The 17,483-nt window shown below is 45.8% G+C and overlaps 1 protein-coding gene across 1 annotated transcript in view; it reads left to right on the top strand.

Moving 5' to 3' along the window:
• Nucleotides 1-13,393, top strand: part of LOC311245212 (troponin I, fast skeletal muscle-like) — a 28,637-nt gene extending 15,244 nt beyond the window's left edge. Inside the window, exons 6-7 of the mRNA XM_084335030.1 lie at nt 12,457-12,633; nt 12,982-13,393. Of these exons, the coding sequence (XP_084191156.1) occupies nt 12,457-12,633; nt 12,982-13,068 (264 nt within the window). The 3' untranslated portion in view covers nt 13,069-13,393. The remainder of the gene's footprint in view (nt 1-12,456; nt 12,634-12,981) is intronic.
• The last annotated feature ends 4,090 nt before the right edge of the window (nt 13,394-17,483 follow it).

The raw sequence follows: 17,483 nt of genomic DNA on the forward strand, positions 1-17,483 counted from the left end.
GTCACCAACGCAAAGAGACACCGGCATCGAATCCGTCTGTCAGCGTTGCCTCCGACTCCTACAGGTCGGTTGGGGGGCGCCTGCACAGCAGAGACAGGAAAATGGCGGGGGCAGTGTGAGCCTCCCACACGTTACTCCTCGCCAATGAGAGTCTGCGCTGGCAGGTGAAAGGATGTGACTGGCTGCCTCCACATGTATCGGAGGGGACATGCGATGGGCTTCTATCCTCCCTACGACCGGCCAGTGGGGGGCACATGCGAGCAACGATCAAGACAGGGGAGGGGAGAATTGGCACGGCTAAATTGGGATGGGAGAAACATTTTAAAAGGAGGAGAAAAAGTGGATAAAAAAAAGGTGTTTGAGAAGGAACAGGTGGAAGTAAAAAAAGAAAAAAAACGTATCAAGCCCTGCCCATTCCTTACAATATTTTACATTATAATTTAATACAAATAAAAATAATATAACAAATTATGAAAAATAAAATAAAAGTACAGTTTTTTATATATTCAAATATCCAAATGAGGAAAATATGTATTAGGCAGTCACATTACTGCTCAAGCTCCTCTCTCTTATATGTGTCCATAACTGCTTGTTTATAGCTACCTTTAAATTGATTGATATTATTGCTTAATTTTATACTCACCTGCAGAGGTTCTGTGCTGAATATTTCAAGATTCAATAATGCTATTGCAGGGGTGTAAAAAGTACAAGTATGGTTCACTTATACTTAAGTGAAAGTATGGGTACAGTACCGTCTCAAAATCATACTCAAGTAAAAGTATCTGGCTAAAAACACACTTGAGTTAAATGTACTTAAGTACTAAAAAGTAAAAGTAAAACCTTTTTTTTTATTCCGGGCCAATGAAATGTTCCGTTTCGTCCTCTTCATCACTCATACTAATTGTGGCCGTCTTCTGTAGCTCGTCACTCTGACTGTCTATTATTCTGATAGCAGGTGTTTAATCAAAGATCCCCGCTTTCTAGTCTGGCACAAGGACCAATCAGCATGGGTATGGGCGGGTTCATTTTCCATTGATAGGGGATTTGATTGGCTGTTTTTAAATAAAGCACGGCCGCAGGATTAATAACGTTAGCGTTAGTTCGGCCGGAGAAACAAATATACGGATTAAAATGGTTGGACCTGCGAGATTTGTACTTTGTAGGTCTGCATTTTAAACGTAAGGAGTAAAAAGTATGTATTTTTATCCTCTGAAATGTAATTGAGTAAAAGTACAAGTATACAAACCTAATAATACTCGAGTAAAGTACAAATCTCCCAAAAACAGTAATTAAGTACAAAATACAATTACTCAAGTACTTTACACCCCTGGCTGTTGCCATGTCAACACAGTTGCTCACAAACAGAATCAAACAGCTGTGGCTGTAATGCAAGGCTTACCACCAGTTGACGTTGTATTACAAACATAGAACCGAGACGGGAACTGGGTCGGTTGCTAGGCAGGGTGGCAACAGCATGGACAACACAACAACAATATGGTCGCCACACACACACACGACACTCTCCAACCAAAACAGACACAAAGTGAGTGAGCATTACAGACCACTAAGGCTGGAAGGTACACAGGCAAATATGAAAGAATACAGATGGCAAATAAACATATACATGTGTACATTGTTAGCTAATCATGGCTTATGGTTGGAAAATTGATCTCTAGCCTTTGTTAGATTCTACCAAAACCTGAATAACAGACCAATTTTTGTTCAGAAGTTTACGTTTTTTACATTTAAGTTCAAGTTCAAGTTCAAGTTTCTTTCATAGTTGTCATAGTAAAATACAGAATACTTTTCCATGAAATGCTTTTTTCTCTATGAGTTCCTGCGAGTGTGCTGTAGATAAAATAGATACAAAGTATAAGATAGAAAAAGTCAAGAGTACGTAAACAAAAAGTGTTCAGTCAATCAATACACATATATACAATACAGAGTAAAAAAGAGTAACAGTGAGGTACAATGCAGCAATGGGATGAGGTACAAACTTAGGGTAAGGTGCAATGAGGTATGAGTTGTAGTGGAAATCTCTTTACTAATAAATATAAAGTGTGTTAAAGTGTGTTAAAGTGTTTAAAGTGAGTAGAGTGGGTGTTAGAGTGAGTGTTTATTTAAAGTGAGTGTGTGCGTGTGGGTGTGTGTGCTGTTTAGTCATTTAGCTGACGCTCTTATCCAAAGTGACTTTTACAAGACCCTATTTGCGCCGCCCCTGTGCCTCAAATAGATCCGCTATCAGCTCTATCTTTAATCTTTCAAAATGTTCAGTTGCTATCGCTATTTGCTTTATCTTTAATCTTTCAAAATGTTCAGTTGCTATTGCATGCACTCATCTGTGTTTCACTACACACATGAGTGCATGCTTACCAACTGTCCGTCTGCAACACTACTATCACCGACATCTAAGAAGGGAGATCCCCCCTTGAATGGCCCTTCTAAGGTTTCTCTCCTCCACACTGCCTGTGGAGCTTTTTTCCCTATTGTTAGGTTTTAGTGAGTTTTTCCTTACCTTCGCGTGGGGTATGTCTGGGAGTGCTTGCATTCTTTAATTTTATATTTGAATTTTTTGCATTCATCTAAAAATGTTTGGATCTTATGGTGTTCTTGTTCTGTTCTTGACTTATTGTTATGTTTTCTTCTTGACTTGTTTAAAGAAGACCTGTACGGCCCATGGGGACATTAACGTGTGTTGTCGGGCCTTATAAATAAATTTGATTTGATTTGATTTACAAACACAGTTAACACATTCACAGTCTCAAAATATACTGAAAGCGCAATGCTGTCACACAGTCGGTCCTTATGTCAATAGCTCTCAGTCACTTATTTTGAGGTTGAATAAAAACATGTTTTCAATCTAACACATTGAGATGTAAAAGGCGCCACTCGAGCGCCTTCAGGGATTGGCCTGCTGGTGAATCTTAAAGGAACTCTAGATCCGTGACCTTTGTGGTGTCTTTTCCAATAACAAAATGTTTCTGTATTATCGCCAGTACTAGCAAATGAAAATAGACCGTGTTGATTGAAACATCACCACGACAACCGCAACACAAGTCACAGACACAGACACAAAAAAAAGTCACATCACATTGCAATTTGCACTTGTAAAATTACCAAAATTATCAATGTTGGGGCAGCTGGGTAGTGTAGAGGTCTAAGCACTCGCCTACCAGCGCACAGACCTGGGGCGGCTGGGTAGTGTAGAGGTCTAAGCACTCGCCTACCAGCGCACAGACCTGGGGCAGCTGGGTAGTGTAGAGGTCTAAGCACTCGCCTACCAGCGCACAGACCTGGGGCAGCTGGGTAGTGTAGAGGTCTAAGCACTCGCCTACCAGCGCACAGACCTGGGGCAGCTGGGTAGTGTAGAGGTCTAAGCACTCGCCTACCAGCGCACAGACCTGGGGCAGCTGGGTAGTGTAGAGGTCTAAGCACTCGCCTACCAGCGCACAGACCTGGGGCAGCTGGGTAGTGTAGAGGTCTAAGCACTCGCCTACCAGCGCACAGACCTGGGGCAGCTGGGTAGTGTAGAGGTCTAAGCACTCGCCTACCAGCGCACAGACCTGGGGCAGCTGGGTAGTGTAGAGGTCTAAGCACTCGCCTACCAGCGCACAGACCTGGGGCAGCTGGGTAGTGTAGAGGTCTAAGCACTCGCCTACCAGCGCACAGACCTGGGGCAGCTGGGTAGTGTAGAGGTCTAAGCACTCGCCTACCAGCGCACAGACCTGGGGCAGCTGGGTAGTGTAGAGGTCTAAGCACTCGCCTACCAGCGCACAGACCTGGGGCAGCTGGGTAGTGTAGAGGTCTAAGCACTCGCCTACCAGCGCACAGACCTGAGGCAGCTGGGTAGTGTAGAGGTCTAAGCACTCGCTGCACAGACCTGGGTTCAAACCCTACCAGCGCACAGACATGGGTTCTGTTGAAGGCAGAGGTTCTGTGTAGGATTGTTAGTAACTGTCTAACTGCATATATAACTGTTTACACTAGTAACTGTCTATCTGCGTATATAACTGTTTCCACTAGAGGGCGCTCTAGGCGGAGACACTCAGGAGCACCACCAGGTGGCGAGTATAAATAGAGATGTCTCCTCCCACTTCTTTCTCTTCCCCCCAGCCTCTCGGTGAGAGGAGACCTGTAGTGTTACTGCTCTGCCATGTGAATAATAAACCACGCCAGTTAAGGCTCAAGATAGAAACCATGCCTCTTGACCACATTATTGTCGCCCTATAGCCGAATTCTGTTAACAGGTTCAAACCCTACCAGCGCACAGACATGGGTTCAAACCCTACCACCGCACAGACCTGGGTTCGATTCCTGGCAGCGGTACCTCCGGCTTGGTCAGTCGTCCATATGAACACAACAGGAAGCAGCGTTCATGGTCAGGAAGCTGGTGGGCTTCTGGTCGTTGCAACAGCGACTCCTACTATTCAGCAGGGAGGGGATCTGGGGAGATAGAGTGAACCTAGGAGGAGGTTGGTCTGGGGAGGGTGTAGACTACCACACGCCTATCAGAGGAGGCATGTGGTAGTCTACAGCCTCCCCAGACCGACAGTAGGGCAGCATGTGGTAGTCTACACCCTCCCCAGACTGACAGTAGGGCAGCATGTGGTAGTCTACACCCTCCCCAGACTGACAGTAGGGCGGCATGTGGTAGTCTACACCCTCCCCAGACTGACAGTAGGGCAGCATGTGGTAGTCTACACCCTCCCCAGACCGACAGTAGGGCAGCATGTGGTAGTCTACACCCTCCTCAGACAGTAGGGCAGCATGTGGTAGTCTACACCCTCCCCAGACCGACAGTAGGGCAGCATGTGGTAGTCTACACCATCCCCAGACCGACAGTAGGGCAGCATGTGGTAGTCTACACCCTCCCCAGACCGACAGTAGGGCAGCATGTGGTAGTCTACACCCTCCTCTCACAGTAGGGCAGCATGTGGTAGTCTACACCCTCCCCAGACCGACAGTAGGGCAGCATGTGGTAGTCTACACCCTCCCCAGACCGACAGTAGGGCAGCATGTGGTAGTCTACACCCTCCCCAGACCGACAGTAGGGCAGCATCTGGTAGTCTACACCCTCCCCAGACCGACAGTAGGGCAGCATGTGGTAGTCTACACCCTCCCCAGACCGACAGTAGGGCAGCATGTGGTAGTTCTACAGCCTCCCCAGACTGACAGTAGGGCAGCATGTGGTAGTCTACACCCTCCCCAGACCGACAGTAGGGCAGCATGTGGTAGTCTACACCCTCCCCAGACCGACAGTAGGGCAGCATGTGGTAGTCTACACCCTCCCCAGACCGACAGTAGGGCAGCATGTGGTTGTCTACACCCTCCCCAGACTGACAGTAGGGCAGCATGTGGTAGTCTACACCATCCCCAGACTGACAGTAGGGCAGCATGTGGTAGTCTACACCCTCCCCAGACTGACAGTAGGGCAGCATGTGGTAGTCTACACCCTCCCCAGACCAACAGTAGGGCAGCATGTGGTAATCTACACCCTCCCCAGACCGACAGTAGAGCAGCATGTGGTAGTCTACACCCTCCCCAGACCGACAGTAGGGCAGCATGTGGTAGTCTACACCCTCCTCAGACAGTAGGGCAGCATGTGGTAGTCTACACCATCCCCAGACTGACAGTAGGGCAGCATGTGGTAGTCTACACCCTCCCCAGACCGACAGTAGGGCAGCATGTGGTAGTCTACACCCTCCCCAGACCGACAGTAGGGCAGCATGTGGTAGTCTACACCCTCCCCAGACCGACAGTAGGGCAGCATGTGGTAGTCTACACCCTCCACCAGACCGACAGTAGGGCAGCATGTGGTTGTCTACACCCTCCCCAGACTGACAGTAGGGCAGCATGTGGTAGTCTACACCCTCCCCAGACTGACAGTAGGGCAGCATGTGGTAGTCTACACCCTCCCCAGACCGACAGTAGGGCAGCATGTGCTAGTCTACACCCTCCCCAGACCGACAGTAGGGCAGCATGTGGTAGTCTACACCCTCCCCAGACCGACAGTAGGGCAGCATGTGGTAGTCTACACCCTCCCCAGACCCACAGTAGGGCAGCATGTGGTAGTCTACACCCTCCCCAGACCGACAGTAGGGCAGCATGTGGTAGTCTACACCCTCCCCAGACCGACAGTAGGGCAGCATGTGGTAGTCTACACCCTCCCCAGACCGACAGTAGGGCAGCATGTGGTAGTCTACACCATCCCCAGACTGACAGTAGGGCAGCATGTGGTAGTCTACACCCTCCACAGACTGACAGTAGGGCAGCATGTGGTAGTCTACACCCTCCCCAGACCGACAGTAGGGCAGCATGTGGTAGTCTACACCCTCCCCAGACCGACAGTAGAGCAGCATGTGGTAGTCTACACCCTCCCCAGACCGACAGTAGGGCAGCATGTGCTAGTCTACACCCTCCCCAGACCGACAGTAGGGCAGCATGTGGTAGTCTACACCCTCCCCAGACCGACAGTAGGGCAGCATGTGGTTAGTCTACACCCTCCCCAGACCGACAGTAGGGCAGCATGTGGTAGTCTACACCCTCCCCAGACCGACAGTAGGGCAGCATGTGGTAGTCTACACCCTCCGTGTACGTGTTAGAAAACACAATACTCCAAATGCCGTAAACGGTACATACTGTAATCTGTTTAGTGTCCAGACCCCTATTCTCATCCTCCAGAGTGCTCCCCAGGGTGTCCCGTTTCACATGTCTGTGAGTGCGCTGGCCGAGGGCGACAGGCGTAGAGGCGGCAGCTGGGACCATAGATATCTATAGAACACTAGATAGCTTGCCCGCGCTGCCGGCCAATGGAGAGCGACGTCACTGAACCGCCGCCATCTTGCTCCAGTTAGCCTTGAGTGAGAGTGAGTGAGCTGCACAGACAAAAATACTCATAACTCGCTGAAATATTGACGGATTTACAAACGGTTTGGTTTATTACAAGCATTATTAACGTGGCTATGATTCAAGCGGTTTGTAAAAAAAAACATCTTTAAAATTTTTTATAAGTATGCAGTATCATAACTACATCTTTGATGTTTATAGCAAACCAACCCGTTTGTAAATCCGTCAATATTTCAGCGAGTTATGAGTATTTTTGTCTGTGCAGCTCACTCACTCTCACTCAAGGCTAACTGGAGCAAGATGGCGGCGGTTCAGTGACGCTGGTGACTCCGCCTTAAGCTATCTAGTGTTCTATAGATATCTATGGCTGGGACAGCAGGAGGTGAAGGGGGCGGGTGCTGGGTGACCCAGAGGAGCTGTCATCCCTGCCATCTTTCTTCTTCTTCTTCTTCTTCTTCTTCTTCTTCTTCTTCTTCTTCTTCTTCTTCTTCTTCTTCTTCTTCTTCTTCTTCTTCTTCTTCTTCTTCTTCTTCTTCTTCCTCCTCCTCCTCCTCCTCCTCCTCCTTCTTCTTCTTCTTCTTCTTCTTCTTCTTCTTCTTCTTCTTCTTCTTCTTCTTCTTCTTCTTCTTCTTCTTCTTCTTCTTCTTCTTCTTCTTCTTCTTCTTCTTCTTCTTCTTCTTCTTCTGTGGTGGAAAATATAGCCGAAGCTAATAACGTACTCAGTCAAAAGAGACCTGGTTAATACGATTGGGGGAGCTCATTCCAGAGCCTAGGGGCCACAGAGGGGGGGGGGGGGGGCTCTCACCAGGAGGCCTGATCAGAAGACCTCAGGGCTGGTTCACCACCAGGAGGCCTGATCAGAAGACCTCAGGGCTGGTTCACCACCAGGAGACCTGATCAGAAGACCTCAGGGCTGGTTCACCACCAGGAGGCCTGATCAGAAGACCTCAGGGCTGGTTCACCACCAGGAGGCCTGATCAGAAGACCTCAGGGCTGGTTCACCACCAGGAGGCCTGATCAGAAGACCTCAGGGCTGGTTCACCACCAGGAGACCTGATCAGAAGACCTCAGGCTGGTTCACCACCAGGAGACCTGATCAGAAGACCTCAGGGCTGGTTCACCACCAGGAGACCTGATCAGAAGACCTCAGGCTGGTTCACCACCAGGAGACCTGATCAGAAGACCTCAGGGCTGGTTCACCACCAGGAGACCTGATCAGAAGACCTCAGGGCTGGTTCACCATCAGGAGACCTGATCAGAAGACCTCAGGGCTGGTTCACCACCAGGAGACCTGATCAGAAGACCTCAGGGCTGGTTCACCACCAGGAGACCTGATCAGAAGACCTCAGGGCTGGTTCACCACCAGGAGACCTGATCAGAAGACCTCAGGGCTGGTTCACCATCAGGAGGCCTGATCAGAAGACCTCAGGGCTGGTTCACCACCAGGAGGCCTGATCAGAAGACCTCAGGGCTGGTTCACCACCAGGAGGCCTGATCAGAAGACCTCAGGGACCAGCTGGTTCACCATCAGGAGGCCTGATCAGAAGACCTCAGGGCTGGTTCACCACCAGGAGGCCTGATCAGAAGACCTCAGGGCTGGTTCACCACCAGGAGGCCTGATCAGAAGACCTCAGGGACCAGCTGGTTCACCACCAGGAGACCTGATCAGAAGACCTCAGGGCTGGTTCACCACCAGGAGGTTGTGCCATCGCCAAGGATCAACTCTCTCTTAGCGGGATTGAACAATGATGTCTCCATGAAAGGTGCGGCAGCGAGTGCGTTGACATCAAGATTCGACCACAATGAGGCTGTCAAACTGGAACACTGTGGTGCCCTGAGTGAAGGAGGTCCCTGTCCCACGACCTGAGGTGCGAGGTGGACGGACTGGACAGGATGTGGGACCTGAGGCTTGCTGCAGAATCACATGTCACATGACCAGTCGCACCACCGCCTGGTCATCACCGGCGTCAGACTCGTCGTCGACCGTGTCCGCTATCTGCTGCTCTTTAACCACGTGACGTTGGTCTGACTCACTGGCCAGTCTCTCGATGGGGACTAGGGCTGTCACTTTAACAAAGAAAATCGAATTCGATATTTGTTGCCGAATTGAATAGACGAGTTAGAATTCGAATTCGAATTTACGTAACGGTAGACGTTTAAATACTCGCGCCAACTGCCGGCGACAACACCGTAAATGTCCAAACCCCCCCACCCCCTCCTAATAGACAGTCTCCTCCCCACCGCATGTATATATTCCCTCCCCGCCGTATGTATATTTCTCTCCCACCCACCCACCCCCTCCTAATGTACAGTCCCCTCCCCATCATATGTATATACTCTGTCAGGATCTAGGGGTAACAGTACTGTATATTTGAATACCGTTTATGTCACAAATGTATCAGTACTAAATACCTGTATTTCCCTATGCCATAAAGGTCATGATGTCATGTATGTCGTGTATGTCATAAATGTCAATATGAATTGAAAATGGGGGACCCTGATGTAAACAAGATGAAAGTCTTTCTCTGGTCTGCATCCCCTTAACAATTGTGTGTATTGAGCCGTACTGTATTGTACCCATTCTGCAATCTGTTAAATAAAGTTTTCATTCCTTCATTCAACAACACTTGGCAGCATGTCGCCCTACCCACCGTGCCGTCTTAAAGGCACAGTTCTCCGTTCATGTTCGAATCTGGTGTTTTTATGTAAATTCGAAATTAAATTTGATATTCTAATTAGTGCTGTCAGGCGATTAACATTTTTTATCTAATTAATTACAGGATTTGTAATTAATTAATCTAATTAATCGCATTTTAATCGCATAACCATTTTATGCCTGATATTCTATATTCTATAATCATATTTCAAATGGCATGTGTCCAGATGGCAGAATTCAGTACTGTATATCTACAAAACCGTTTAATCATCTTCCATCTATACATTTTCTTAGATTGTTCAGGTCTGGTCAATTTGAGCATGGTGTTATTCACAGTCAAAGATAAAAAAAAAATGTATTGATATTCTCATTTGGTTCATTACAATTTACTCAAAATAAAATGTTCATTCAATCAATCACCGCGCAGATTGATTGATTGAATGAAAATGTTATCAACAGATTGCAGAATGGGTACAATACAGTACGACTCAATACACACAATTGTTAAGGGGATGCAGACCAGAGAAAGACTTTCGTCTTGTTTACATCAGGGTCCCCCATTTTCATAACGCGATAATTTGCTGTGTAATTAATTAATCTAATTAACGCGTTAAACTGACAGCCCTAATTCGAATATAACGTGACAGCCCTAATGGGGACATACTTTGTCTTGGCGGAGTCCCCTGGCAAACGCCTTGACTGCAGTATATGAAAGGTCACTTGCAGTGTGACGTTTGGCAGCGGGAATGCCATCGCTGCCAACACCGTCATCCTGGAATCCCCTGGGATCCCAGAAGCTGGACGTTTGTTTTCCTTTAGCCACGTATAGCTCCCTCAGCTACAAACGGGTCAACGTTTCTGTCTCCTGACGATGTGTATAGTTAGTCGATTCTGCTTCCAATCTCCAAAGCTGTCTATATTTTCAGCACGGAGAGTAGAAGCCATTTTCTCTAGCTGTGTGAATGAGAGAACATGTTAATTATCACTAGTGGTGTTTCACTGTGTGAATGAGAGAACATGTTAATATCACTAGTGGTGTTTCACTGTGTGAATGAGAGAACATGTTAATATCACTAGTGGTGTTTCACTGTGTGAATGAGAGAACATGTTAATATCACTAGTGGTGTTTCACTGTGTGAATGCGAGAACATGTTAATATCACTAGTGGTGTTTCACTGTGTGAATGAGAGAACATGTTAATATCACTAGTGGTGTTTCACTGTGTGAATGAGAGAACATGTTAATATCACTAGTGGTGTTTCACTGTGTGAATGAGAGAACATGTTCATATCACTAGTGGTGTTTCACTGTGTGAATGAGAGAACATGTTAATATCACTAGTGGTGTTTCACTGTGTGAATGAGAGAACATGTTAATATCACTAGTGGTGTTTCACTGTGTGAATGAGAGAACATGTTAATATCACTAGTGGTGTTTCACTGTGTGAATGAGAGAACATGTTAATATCACTAGTGGTGTTTCACTGTGTGAATGAGAGAACATGTTAATATCAACAATAAAAAAAATCTAACCCTAACTAACCGTACTGTCATGCACTTGTCCTAATAAACTAACCTACACTGTAGCACTCAACACTTTGATGAACATTGTTGCTCAGCTGATAGAGTTGTGCCCTTCCTGATGGCTTGTCGTACAGAACTTGTAAGTCGCTTTGGATAAAAGCGTCAGCTAAATGACTAAATGTAAATGTAAATGTAAATATCACTAGTGGTGTTTCACTGTGTGAATGAGAGAACATGTTAATATCACTAGTGGTGTTTCACTGTGTGAATGAGAGAATGGTGTTTCACTGTTTATATAAGAGACATATAAGAACTTGCATTACAGACATAAGAGACATATAATAACTTACATTACAGGCATATGAGAACTTGTATTACAGACATATAAGAACTTGCATTACAGACATATAAGAACTTGCATTACAGACATATAAGAACTTGCATTACAGACATATAAGAACTTGCATTACAGACATATAAGAACTTGCATTACAGACATATACGAACTTGCATTACAGACGTATAAAGGCGCTCCCATAGTCCAGCAGACTGTACACAGAGCAGACTCCGCGGACGTCCGCGCGGACTCTTGAGCTTTGATCTCAGCGGACAGCAGACCCACAGGTGGGAAGCTCCTATTTTCTGGCGCCGCTGACTTGGTGTCACACAAAACGCTGCTCTGCGTTTTGGTTGACATCGAACTGCATTTAATGTGACGCCGCGCGAGCGATTGGTGGCGCGAGGAGAGAGATGAGCCCGTGAAGCGCGCTCTCTCTCTCTCTCTCTCTCTCTCTCTCCTCGCGCAAGTGTGACAGGCTGCCTCCTCGTGTACTGGAGGGGACGCTTGAAGCCTTTTTACAACGCATCCGCGTTTCCGGGTTCCCGTTTTGTGCTCTGATTGGCCAGGTCATGTGACATGAGCGCCAATCGTGGGACGGCAAGTTTCTACACTGGTTAAGCTTAGGCACTCTTTCGAAGTTGGTTAAGGTTAGAGTTTGTCTTAGAGCATGGCGATAGAACGCCAGGTAGTTTGCAGGCTGTTCGACGTGGAAATGGGCAAACACGCTATTGGGCGCACATGTCACATGACCTGGCCAATCAGAGCGCCGGAAACGCGGATGCGTTGTAAAAAGGCTACATGCGGAAAAGGACACGTGATGCAAGGCTTCTATCCTCCCTACAGCCGACCAGTGGGAGGCATGGTCGAGCAACGTTCAAGACAGGGGAGGGGAGAATTGGAAACACGAAATTGGGATGGGAGAAAAAATAGAAAAAATAAGGAGAAAAAGTGGATAAAAAAAAATAACTTGAATTACAGACATATAAGAGACATATAAGAACTTGCATTACAAACATATAAGAGACATATAAGAACTTGCATTACAGACATATGAGAGAGCGCTGACTGGTTTTGTTCTGTGTGTCCGACAGGTCAGAGACATGAACATCAAGATTGTTGATCTGAGGGGAAAGTTCAAGAAACCGAAGCTGAAGAAAGTGCGCATGTCCGCTGACGCCATGCTCAAAGCTCTGCTGGGCTCCAAGCACACGGTGAACATGGACCTCAGGTCCAACCTGAAACAAGTGAAGAAGGAGGTCAAAGAGGAGGTGGGTGTCGCACTGTATTTGTTCCATGTTTGATTCCTTAAAGACCCAATCTGACATCTAAACGTAATCAATTTTGTAGCCCCAAGACCAAAAATCTGGAATTATAATTGTGTTTCTAAATGTAGTGGAAAAAGGTCTTTATACAATGATAAACTGTATGCAACTGTTAAAACATGAGTCCCTAATTTATTTCGAAGTTGTGAATACTTGTAAATGTTTGTACGTTTGTAATCATTTCAGTAGAAATAGGCTTATCTTCGGAGTTAAGGCATCTTTGGAGTCTGTCTTTATTAATCTCAAAGTCAATACCTTAGTTCGACTTTAACGCCGGCCCTTTCCACACCGCAGGACAAGCAGCTGCGTGATGTCGGTGACTGGCGTAAGAACATCGAAGACAAGTCTGACAGGAAGAAGATGTTCAACAGCGAGGGCTGAGGTTGTTTTGTCGGGGCTTTGTCGGACTGGCATGACGCGATTATACTCCGATGTCTTTCTGATTGATCCTAAACTGGCATCCGATAAGCATTACTACTGTACTATTCTGCCATCAAGTAAGTGTGGAAGATGTGAACGTACCGAAGTCAATCGACAGGCTTATTTTAACTTTAAACGTGGGAATCCTCCATCGTTCACCCAGTGGCGTAAGTCTCTTGTTTACCTATAGTACATTCTGCACATTGTCATGCGATTTTTTTGTCTAAAGTGAGATGTCATCATTTGTTTTTTGTTCTTCTCGTACATTAAATATAAATGATTCACATTCATGTTTCTCCCTTTTTCATACTGAATGTGAATATATGTCTCTCTCCGAGTTGCTCATATCTCTCTTCTTAAGTCCATGTGGTTTTCGGACTTTTTGCAACCGGCACTTTGGTGACCCCTAGTGGCTCGGGTGTGCATATTTTGTAATACAATATATATATATCGAATTGAAGGCTTATTTGTTGCCTGTCGATAGCGACAAAATCCGACAAAATCCGTTCAGCGGTTCTCGAGTTACATGCCGGTATTTGAGGCTTGTGCAAAGTACACGGTATTGCGCAAAATACCACTCCCGACTCAGGCTGCAGGAGTTCCGTCAATCTAGATCCGATCTCTAAAATGATTGTGGATCATTGTAGCCAATGAGTGTGGCTTCCAATGATACCCCATGTGGGGATGTGTGAATCAGGGATCTAGGTGAACAACTAAATTCTTTAACAGGAAGCCAAATGAATTGAAGTCTATGAGAAAACTGAGCTTTTATTTGTACACAGTTTACCAAAATCACTCCTAATCACTCATTTATGACATTTGGATATGTACTACATAAGGCTTCAGGCTATGGCTCCGTCTGGATTTGTAAGCCATACCACCTTCTGGGGAAATACTACCTCTGGACTACTAACTACTACAGAAAAACTTGAGTAACAAGTTTTTCTACAACTCAAGTTCAGACCTATGTTACTCTATTACGTTAGCACTAAAAGTGAATTTCTTTTTGGGAATCAGAAACCTCAGAATGTCATCTTTCAAAAGAGACCAGCCGGTTCATGCATGTGCTATAAGTATAAAGTATGTTGTTTTGGTTTGCAAAAAAAGTATGCAGTCCTCAAGTTGAAGTTCAAAAATTTCCACTTTTCTGCCCGCTTGATTTAACCAATTAATTTAATTATGGAAAACAAATCTAAATTACAATGATGGCCTGGTGAGAGTACAAAAGGTCCTTTCGAAGGGTAACGGGAAAAAGGTGACAAAATAAATAAAATTAAATGTTAAAGAGACAGATGATACATACATCACAGAGGTAAGGGAAATAATTAAAACACACATCAAACAAACAACCAAATAAAATAACAAGGGATGTAATACATCATCATCATCATTATATTCGTTTTACGTCCTTTTCCCCCACTACAGTGAGGTTGGACGGGCGATGACTCCACACCACTGGGCACAGTTTTGTGCCACGTCTTCATGTATCTCCAGATCCCTCATATAATTTCCCCACACATCCCCTCCACGTCTGCTTCGGTCTCCCTCTCGGCCTCCACCCATCCACAATCATCTCCTCCACCCCTCTCAACACCCCCCCCCCCCTCCTCCGATCTCCTCACATGTCCAAACCACCTGAGACGTCCCTATCTCACCTTGAAATCAATTTCCCTGATGACCCCACAGATCTCATCCACCTCGGCACTGGTCCTCCCGTCCTGCCATCTGACTCCTGCCACATACCTCAACATCTTCCGATCGCAGCTCCTTAACGCCACCATCACCCTTTGTGTCATGGCCCACGTTTCTGAACCATACAGGAGAACTGATCTCACACATGCTTCATATATCCCTCCTCTGATCTTTACCTCTATGTTTCGATTCACCAGTAGCCTTCTAATTTCCCGCCACTTCCTCCACGTTGCCGCCACTCTCGCCCTCACCGCCCCCCTATCCACTCTCGCCCTCACCGGCCATCACATCTCCCAGATAGCGAAACTGCTTCACCTCCTCCAGCACCTCCCCTCCCACCACTAGACCAGGGGTTCCCAAACTTTTCAGGCCAGGACCCAGAAAATAAGGCGTCAGAGAGCCGCGGCCCAATGCACATCGTCAGGCTTTTTTTTCTTCTTTTTTTTGCCAGGCGACCGATTTTTTAAGCCAAATATCACTTCAATCCTATTAAGTTAGTTCAAGTTAGTTATTCATTTATATGTGCTATTTATGAGAGGGCTAACTTGTTGCAAAATAATAATGATAATAATAATAGCCTCATTAAAATACTATTGTTGCTTCGGTTGTTTTCAGCGTTTTATGTGCATAATCTGTTATTTAGTTTGAAATGTTCGTTGAAATAAGTAGATTTTTCGTTTTTGTTTATTTATTAAGTTAATATAAAACCATATAGTCACATTTTAGAATACAATAGAATAGAATTTTAGAATAGAACTAGAAACACTGTCCTGGCCTGCTTCTAAGTTCAGTGGCCTGAATTTTTTATTTTTTTTTAATCATCTCGCAGCCCTCCCGTGGCTGCTCGCGGCCCACCTTTGGGTCGCGACCCCGACTTTGGGAACCACTGCACTAGACCACCATCTCCAACCACCTCCTCCTCTTCCCTCTCACACGTGGGGCATCTACAATCCCTCACTCCCCTCAGAACAGTCACATGACAGTTAAAAGGCCGGGTGCCAGTTGCAGGTGTGTGTAAACGACTGATAAAGTGTTTTTTGTAATGCTACAGTATGCAGCTGGAAACAGGAGAGCTATTGTGTATCACACACTCCTGACGGGTGAACATAAGATATTACAAGAAAGAGAGATATTGAGGTGAAGTGATAGCAGGGTATCGTACAGTTAATCTGCGGCTCCTTGCAGCTGAGTACTCACCTGGTGTGTCATGTTAGCATAGGTTGCTACAACTATACTGATTCACAACATGACTGAAACGTGTTTTCCAAAGAAATGTCTCCGGAATACAGTAGGACCTGCAAAGGTGAGTTGTTGAGTTTCTTATTCGTTTTGTAACGACATGTCATGTATTCCAATCAATCAAATGATTGAATATTTAGTATTTTTTTCTCTCTTTTTTCCAGCAGTCCACTTACCAGATCTGGATTGCAGGGGTAAGTTCACAGACATTCCCGACTAGCTGTTCTCCTACTAGCAGAGAGACCTGGTTGTGTGCATACTGTACACTATACTTGACCCATGTTAACGGGCGTCGCTGTGCCCACCGGCCACGCGCGGGCGGCCGACTCGCGGGCGGGAAGCGAATTGAATCGCTCTGGTTGGATTCAGAGGCGTGCGCCACGCTCATTTTCACAGAAATACACTCAATATCTGCATTATTGCCACACATATAGATGTTGTTCAACCAGCTAATGTGTCTGTGTCTTTCCCAATACAAATAAACCATTCTATACTTTTTCAGGAGTACAGTCACACTGATTTCTGGTTATACATGCAAAATGGACAATAGAACACTGGCACTGGAAATCTTTAAAAAGAATCTTCAAACGGGGACTGACTTCGCATATAAATAAATTGTACCTAAATTGTACCTCATCCCATTTCTGCTTTGCACTATATAGTATATTGTATATTAGTATATTGTATAGTATATTGTATGGTAACTCAGTTACTTCTACTCTGCACTGAACATTGTACATTATGTACACACTGAACACTTGTGCCTACGTACGTGACTTCTATTTTATACTTGCTATACTTATTTTATTTTATTTTATACTTATCTATTTTTGTCTAGCACAGTCTCTGGAGCGTAACAGAAAGAGGCATTTTGTATAAAAGTATTCTGTACTTCTGTACGACAACTAATAAAGAAACTTAACTTAAACTTAACATTCACAGCTGTTCCAATGTAAACGTGCCGTCCTCCTCCGTGCGCTTCCTTCCGCCCGCTCTGAAGTCGGACCGGGTGTCTGTGATGTCACAGTTGGCACAGTGATGTCACAGTTGGCACAGCGGCGTGGTCCTGTCTACTGTATATCGTACACATATTAGAATGTAGCCACCGGGTCGTTAACCCTTTCAGTGGATGCACTTGACTGTCTCAGCGATGGCCCGCGTGAGGGTTTGGTAGCACATGCCAAGGTGTCGGGTTATAAATGCCCCCTCTCCCGATGACAAGCGTATCATAAATAAGAGCAATCCTGGGATGGCAGCTGTCAGCTGTTTACATATACGGCCCATAATTAGAAATAATAAACTCCTGAACGAAGTGGGGCGTTTCATTTGGAGAGCCATCATCATCACCCACACAAGTAAAACGTACATTGTAAATATTGTCTGTTGTAAAATATATATTTGCTGAAAGATGTGAATGGCTTTTTCATTAAAGGGGAACTATCTTA

The sequence above is a fragment of the Notolepis coatsorum genome (genome assembly GCF_963971535.1).
Source record: "Notolepis coatsorum genome assembly, chromosome: 18".
Lineage (NCBI taxonomy): Eukaryota > Metazoa > Chordata > Actinopteri > Aulopiformes > Paralepididae > Notolepis > Notolepis coatsorum.